This window comes from Chiloscyllium plagiosum, chromosome 4 (assembly GCF_004010195.1).
Source record: "Chiloscyllium plagiosum isolate BGI_BamShark_2017 chromosome 4, ASM401019v2, whole genome shotgun sequence".
NCBI lineage: Eukaryota > Metazoa > Chordata > Chondrichthyes > Orectolobiformes > Hemiscylliidae > Chiloscyllium > Chiloscyllium plagiosum.
In genome coordinates, this window is record NC_057713.1 from 137,270,728 (window position 1) to 137,279,134 (window position 8,407).

General features: G+C 37.8%; 1 protein-coding gene across 1 annotated transcript in view; it reads left to right on the plus strand.

Moving 5' to 3' along the window:
- nsmaf (neutral sphingomyelinase (N-SMase) activation associated factor) overlaps positions 1-8,407 on the plus strand; it is a 98,340-nt gene that overhangs the window by 4,527 nt on the left and 85,406 nt on the right. The window contains exons 3-8 of the mRNA XM_043689321.1: positions 1,544-1,608; positions 1,704-1,740; positions 4,586-4,636; positions 6,015-6,086; positions 6,784-6,831; positions 7,256-7,308. Coding sequence (XP_043545256.1) covers positions 1,544-1,608; positions 1,704-1,740; positions 4,586-4,636; positions 6,015-6,086; positions 6,784-6,831; positions 7,256-7,308 — 326 coding nt within the window. The remainder of the gene's footprint in view (positions 1-1,543; positions 1,609-1,703; positions 1,741-4,585; positions 4,637-6,014; positions 6,087-6,783; positions 6,832-7,255; positions 7,309-8,407) is intronic.

The following is an 8,407-nucleotide window of genomic DNA, read 5'->3' on the forward strand; positions in this document are numbered from 1 at the left end:
AAGGTTTGTGAGGCACGACCTACCCTTCACAAAACTGTGCTGACTATCCCTAATCAAATTATTCTTTTCTAGATGATTATAAATCCTATCTCTTATAACCTTTTCCAACACTTTACCAACAACTGAAGTAAGGCTCACTGGTCTATAATTACCAGGGTTGTCTCTACTCCCCTTCTTGAACAGGGGAACCACATTTGCTATCCTCCAGTCTTCTGGCACTATTCCTGTAGACAACGACGATTTAAAGATCAATGCCAAAGGCTCGGCAATCTCCTGCCTGGCTTCCCAGAGGATCCTAGGATAAATCCCATCTGGCCCAAGGGACTATCTATTTTCACACTCTGCAGGATTTCTAATACCTCTTCCTTGTGAACCTCAATCTCACCTAGTCTAGTAGCCTGTATCTCAGTATTCTCCTCGACAACATTATAGTTTTCTAGAGTGAATGCAGTCAAAAACTATTCATTTAGTGCTTCCCCTATCTCTTCTGACTCCACACACAACTTCCCACTACTATCCTTGATTGGCCCTAATCTTACTCTCGTCATTCTTTTATTCTGACTTCTCTGACTTTACCTTTACTGGTCATGACAAAATTTGAATTGAAAAAGGGAAGTGAGATTGCCAATTACATGCATCATACTGTGTATAAGTCAGTATCAGGAAAAAAAGTCAACTGAATTCCTTTTGAAATAATTAAAGAACTAGATGCAAATGAACTTTGCCCTGGAAAATGATGTAAAGATTTTTAACAAAAGGTTTAGACGGTGCGAATACACAACTATCCTTCTTGAAAACTAACACAACCTCCAAGGCTGGGAAAAAATATAATACTCTACAGTTGTTATCTTAAACGTATTTTGGCCAAGTAGAAGTAAAATTCAATATAAAATAATTATTCACAGAATTACTCCAAATGTTGATCTGTAGCTGAAATCACTTTGTTCAGAAGCTGTTGGCACTGGAACTTTTGCTGGATCAGTTATAGTTAACAGAATTCTTTTTATCTGGAGGACTTGGTGATAGATATTGGATTTTTTTTTAAAAGCTCTCGGGTTACAGCAATGAAGGCCACTTTTGTTAAGAATCCTCCACTTGTGGCAATAATATCTTCCAGTGGGTTTTGATCTGAAACTTTGTTCAGAACAGTTTCATAGAAAGGAGAAATGGGCTGAAGGTGGTTGTTCTTCAGACAAGTTATCTCAGCCTATCTCAAACCTAGTATCTCCTTTTTATCCACAAACTGGATCATCCACAGTATTAAACCTCAAAATGAGTTGTTCTAAAATCTTCTGTCAGAGGCTGTCTTCAAATCGGTGGATGTCTTATCACAGATTCCATGTGCTAAACCTTCAACAAGCAAATATTAATTAGTGCTATTAATGCAGATTTTTTATTATCATCTCATGAGGTTTTAATTCACTGTATAACTGTTCACTTACACTTAAAGAAAAACCCCAAAAAGACTGCATATGCTAGAAATCTGCAACAAAACCTTGGGGATTAGAATTAATACTGGACACTGACCTATGAAAATTTACAGTTCCCTTTCAGAGAGTGCAGCAGAATTGAAGAGATAGAAGATAAAGACAATAATCCTTTTGAAGAGTGAGTTTAAAATGTGTATATTCAGGTTTTCAATTTTATTGAGTGCATTACTCTGGTGAATTTATGTTTATTTCAATTCAATCATACATTTCTAGAAATCATATTTGTGGATTCCGCATCACTTGCCGTCAGGTAAGAATCTTGCAGTTACTGACTCTTTGTGTGCACCATTTTTTTCCCTTTTCTGTTCACTGTTTCTCGTGTAAACTTGTTTTCCAAGTCTTGCTACTAGAATTGTCTATCGTGCTCTCACTTACCCTCTCATTCAGTCTATCACTTACTCATTCCCTCCTTCCTCCTCTTCTGACTTTTTTTATTATTCAGTGCTTTCCCTGCTGTTTTTCATTTTCCCTTTCTTACTGTTTTCATTTTAACTCCTCTCCTCCTTTGTCTAACCTAGAGCTGGGAAAGTCAGTAACACTGGAAACTGGCAGGCAAGCTGGAGGCTGCAGCTTTGGGTGCTTGGTGGAAAGAGCTATTTGTGGCGCTAGGAGGAAGTGGTCTGACAGCAACTATGCTGCTGGATTTCTATAGACTGTTAAAGCAAGGGTACTGTCAAATCTAACCTCAGTAACCTTTGTGTTTAAAAAAAAAAAGCCATCCTTTAAAGGTCCTGCCCAACAGAGCAAAGCAAGACATCAGTAAATAATTTGAAAGGATGAACCTCAAAAGATTTATTGTGTAGAGAAGCATATTCAGCACCTGAACTGTTCATTATTACAAGGAGTGCCTTTTACTGAAGTGAAACAACATCTCTTTGGGCTATGTGAATGCAATAGCTCAGAACTTGTTAATGTAACCTCTGCAATTTTTTTCAGATGTCTTTGTATTTGAGTGTAATGATATAATGATTGTAGTGCATGAGGATTTTTTAAAAAATGTTTTTAAGGGCTGCTTTTTGACTGTCAGGAGCTGTGTCTCTGTTCTCACGATCTTTTCAATGAGGTAATAGAACATAGACATAGAAAAGTACAGCACAGAACAGGCCCTTTGGCCCACGATGTTGTGCCGAGATTTAATCCTAATGTAAAATATTGTAACAACCTACGCATCCCTCAACTCATTGCTATCCAGCAGTCGCTTAAATGTCCCTAATGATTCTGCTTCCACCACCATTGCTGGTAACGCATTTCAATGCATTCACAACTCTGTAAAAAACCTACCTCTGGCGTCTCCTTTATACATTCCTCCTAATATCTTCAAACTATGACTTCTCGTACCAGTCAATCCTGCCCTAGGGAAAGGTAATGAAATGTCCTTTGTTGGTATTGCCAAATGGGATATTTAGACTCATGTATAAGGAGAATTGGAAACAGTCTTCAATATCAACCTACCCATAATTGTAAAAAGCAGAATCTAAGGGCCAGAGTGACCTGGACAATGCCAAGGAATGTGGCAGAACCATGTGAGACGTCCAACGCGTTGCGTCTTTTATCTACGTTCCCGGGATATTCTCACTAGGCAACAGCCTGTCGCCTGTACTAAGTGTGATTATTGCTTGTTAACACTCTTAGTAATGACACATCTAGCCTCATTATTAGCAATTGTTAATGCACTATCCACTGTGAGCAAACTGGGCACTGAGAATTCTCAACGTAGAAGTCAGAGTGGGTCCCTGGTGACTCATGACCCTTTTCTGATCAATGAACAGGACATTTCTACACTTTGGAGCTAACAGTAGTTATCGTTATACCTCAGGAGCAAGCTGCATTTGCACTCGGTCAGGCACCCAGCTCACAAACAGGATCAGGCTGCATCTCTGGCCTGTTCACTTGCTTTCTCACTCCCTTTGAACTGACTTGAATGTTCACAGTATCGATGCCTTGCCTCTTTTCTGTTTCCCGTCCGAATCCTTAGGCAGGACGTTGTGGAGGCCTCTTCTGGAGAACTGTGTGTAGTTCTAATCATACTACTAAAAGAAGGATGTTATTAAATTGAAGAGGGTTCACAAAAGATTAACCAGGATGTTACTTGGAATTAAGGGTTTGAGGTATAAAACTAGGCTGGATCAGTGGGGACTTTTTTTGCTGGAGCATGGAAGGCTGAAGAGATGGCCATATAGAGGTTTATAAAATCATGAGGGTCATAGATAGATAGGGTGATTAGCAAGAATCCTTTCCCTAGGGCAGAGGAGTTAAAAACAAGGGGACATATTTTTAGGGCGTAAGGAGAAAGTTTTTAAAAAAGGACATGAGGGGCACCTCTTTTTTTTGAGAGAATGGTTGGTGTGTGGAATGAACAGCCAGACAAAGTGGTGGATGCGGGAACAGTTACAACATTTAAAAAGCATTTGGACAGGTATATGAATAGGAAAAGTTTAGAGGGATATGGGCGAAACACAAGCAAGTGGAACTAATTTAGTTTGGGGACATGGTCAGTGTGAACAGATGAGTCTGTTTCCCTGCTCCATGACTCTGACAGTTTTTATAAGCAATGAGAAGCTAAATGTTGGGTCACACATCACCATTTTGACTCTTTCTGCCCTATTTTGGGCTGTTTTCCTCCTGGATTAAAGGGAAAGACTGATATCACAGGAGATGCAAGTGGGTGGCATGGTTGTTATTTTTGGTGAGGTGGGGAGGTGTCCTTAGCATGTGAGTAGGTAGTGCAGATGGTAAGCAGGGTTAGTGGTGTCTGGTGAGTGAGGGAAGATGTTGCAGGTAGTAATGAGATTGGTAGTGAATGAGCCCTGATGGGTGGGTACAGTAGCAAAGGTAAAGAGTGTGAGAGAGAAGCTTGTGGCATTTTAGCTGGTAAAATGGCGAAGGCTGTTGACCTACTACTTGTATGGCCCTGTATTCCACCAGGCACACACCTCTGCACACAAAAAACAATCGTCCTATATACACCTTTTGTAGACTAGTGAGTTCATAGCTAATATGTTCTCATCTCATAAACCAACTACAATCAAGTTTACTGTTGAAATCTGAGGTTTTTGTATTTTGAATGTCAGTAATTATTTTATTTTCTCTTTTAGATCTGTTTAATCAAAGAGCAAAGATTAGTGGCTCCATATAAAATTGAACGAGTAAGTTGATGGTTTTCCCTTATTTTTCTTAATTCATTTTTATTAGTGAGCTGTTGAATGCTCTATGCAATAAATTTCGGTCTGTGAAAGACTGCATGTTTTAACTTGCATTAAAACATATCATGCTTGCAGCAAAATCCCACTTTAATTGATTTGTATTTTACTTGTAATGATCCCTTCACCTATATTTAAGTATGATCTAATCAGTCCTTCATCACAATTCCTTTTGAATGAAATTCAGCCGAGTGTAGATTCTGAGAATGGGATTTTTATATATCATATGTCAGATACCTGTGTTAAATGAAAATGCATTGGCCCAACATTTATTTTAATAAACCTCTCAATTGGCCTTATTGCTGTAGATTTATCACATTAAAACATGACTGACGATGGCTGAATAACTTAAATTTTATTTACCCATTTAAAAAAAAATCTTAGTCTGTTTGACTTTATTCCTTCAAAATCCTAAGTATGAGTTTTGTTCAGACTGTCGCTCTGAAGTCTGTCATTCTTATATTTTTATTAAAGTAAAATTTATATCTCCCTGGAAGGTGTACCTGAATCTTCTAACACAGAAGTAGGAACACTATCACTGTGCCACAAGAGCTTCTGTGTCACGTAATGCTGCAGTTAGGCAAATCGACACTGGCCCCAGGCTGCAATGATAGCCTTGTGAAATATTGAAGGAGTTAAAATACATAATGTAGATGAAACATTGCAGTGCAAGCTTTTTCCCAACATTGTTCGATTTTAATTGTCCAACAAAAACGGACCAAGATTGCAATGAGCAAAAGCATGCATTTTTACTTGAGCTGTTTTGCCAGGTTAGACAAATGAATAGTTAATTGCAGTATATCAATATTCTAGAACATGTAGGATGCCTATTTCTGTTATCCTGATCCTTCTCACAGGCGACAATACACTGTCAGTTCAGAATGCAAAAACTTAAACTGGTCGGATTTTATAACAAACAAAATAATGCACAAAGTAAAAAGAAACTGGTAATAAAATTAGTCCACAAGGGGTCAGTATATCTATTTTAAAATGATATCCATGACTTGATGGGCAGCAGCAAAATTTCAATATCTAATTTGTTTCTTGATAGTTCTTCAAAATGGCATGTTTGTGAACTTCGAAGGAAGCTGGTTGCTTTTGAGAAATAAAGTTTTGCATTTGTGCTTTATGCCAGAATGCTTCCATTTTGAAATCATTTGTTTGTAGTAAGCAGCATTTTTGTGTACTGTGCAGTCCAGTTCATATATTGAAAGACAAATTGGTTAATGAGCATTGGCCTATTTTAGTGAACTGTCCAAGAGAATTTTAAAATAAACTGACAATAATTTGAGTAATTTCAATAATTAATCCATGTTATAACTAGGGTCCGAAGGACTATATTTTCAGAATTGAAGACATTTCAAAAGCAGAAGATGTTGTGCAAAGTTTACTTCAGGTAAAATGTTGAGGTATTTTGAGTCATTCTGTTATTCTTTGTAAAATGTGATTTCTATTCACCACCATGAAAATGTAAAAAATAGTTCATGTGAAATCAGCGTTGACAATATAATCCCTCCTTCACTCCAGTTACTGTTATAATAAAAGATTGTCCATTCAGGACAGTGGAACAATTTATTTATGCAACATGGTTTTGTCCAAATAAGACACTTTTCCTGTAGATATATTTGCATTGCATTTGTACTCTGCAATGCAGTGTATTTCACATAAAATAAGAAATAGAAGTTCTAAATTTTCAATTATTTCTTTACAATGCGTCAGTAACATCTGTATTTAAACTAAATTCAGAAATCTAGCTATTCAATTAGGAAGGAGAACCTAAAAGTGTTCTTTTAACACTAAGGTCCTTATAGCTAATGCAGCATGAGTGAGTGCCTTAACCAGTAACAGTTTTTTAAAATACTGGCACATAAACATTGGCTATATCTAATGTTAATGGATGATAATTATTGATGATCATGGATAACACCCTAAATGATGTGTATAGTCTTGGGAATTTGATTAAATGGTTTCATGCAGCATTAGTTAGGATTTAAGGATTATTTTCTTTATGTTCATTTTAATGTGTAGTTCTGCTTTTCCTTAGCTCATAATGACTAACTAAAATGAATCAATTATGAATGTTGTTTTCATAGCTTCACAGAGCTTCTCAGTTGGACAAAACAGCAGACCAGATTGCCATGGTAAATGATTTCTAAATGAAAAAACACATGTTTCTTTTTATTGTTAATGATAGAGCTTGTTTTTGTTGAATATTAACTTTCGATAACTGCTTGTATACTGAGCAGCAAAACTAAAATACACTTGCTTATCTTGAAAGATATGTTCATATTCATGAATTGCAATTAAATTAACATTAGGTTTTTAAATTTTAGAAAGTCAAGCTTACATTTATTAAGTAGCTTCACCTATTTTTTTAATATGTAATTTAATTTGATCAATAAAACCAGCTGAACAATTAATCTTAACTCATGTTAATTATATTTGTGTCAATATATATTATGTATTGAAATCTGTTTTTCACTTCATATTCTTTCTCTCTGTCTGTCTCTCTCTCTCTCTCTCTCTCTCTCTCTCTGTCTCTCGCTTTCCACTGCTCTATTGCAGATCACAGCTATTTTGCAATCTCGATTGGCTCGGATTTCATTTGATAAAAACAGGTACTGTACATGAGCTATAATAATTAAACAGTTAACTATTTTCCTTAATGGTATGAGTGTTGAAGCTATTTTCGGATTGAATGCACAAAATTGAAACACGTTTCCATTTTCTAAGCAAAAATCTCTCTACTTTTCCTTTAAGTTGTTATGGCAGGGAGAGCAGGGACAATAATACATAGAATATAGAACAATACAGCACAGAACAGGCTCTTCGGCCCACGATGTTGTGCCAAACATTTGTCCCAGCTTAAGCACCCATCCATGCACCTATCCAATTGCCGCTTAAAGGTCACCAATGATTCTGACTCTGCCACTCCCACAGGCAGAGCATTCCATGCCCCCACCACTCTCTGGGTAAAGAACCTACCCCTGACATCCCTCCTATACCTTCCACCCTTCACCTTAAATTTATGTCCCCTTGTAACACTCTGTTGTACCCGGGGACTGTCTACTCTATCTATTCCTCTGATCATCTTATAAACCTCTATCAAGTCATCCCTCATCCTTCGCCGTTCCAATGAGAAAAGGCCTAGCACGCTCAACCCGTCCTCGTACGACCTATTCTCCATTCCAGGCAACATCCTGGTAAATCTTCTCTGCACCCTCTCCAAAGCTTCCACGTCTTTCCTAAAGTGAGGTGATCAGAACTGCAGACAGTACTCCAAATGTGGCCTAACCAAGGTCCTGTACAGCTGCAACATCACTTCACGACTCTTGAATTCAATCCCTCTGCTAATGAACGCTAATACACCATAGGCCGCCTTACAAGCTCTATCCACCTGAGTGGCAACTCCCAAAGACCTATGAACATAGACCCCAAGATCCCTCTCTTCCTCCACCTCACTAAGAACCCTACCATTAACCCTGTATTCCGCATTCTTATTTGTCCTTCCAAAATGGACAACCTCACACTTGACAGGGTTGAACTCCATCTGCCACTCCTCAGCCCAGCACTGCATCCTATCTAAGTCCCTTTGCAGCCGACAACACCCTCCTCACTATCCACAACTCCACCAATCTTCGTATCATAAAGTAAACATAACAGAATTGTGATCGCTATCACCAAAGTGCTCACCTACTTCCAAGTCTAACATCTGGC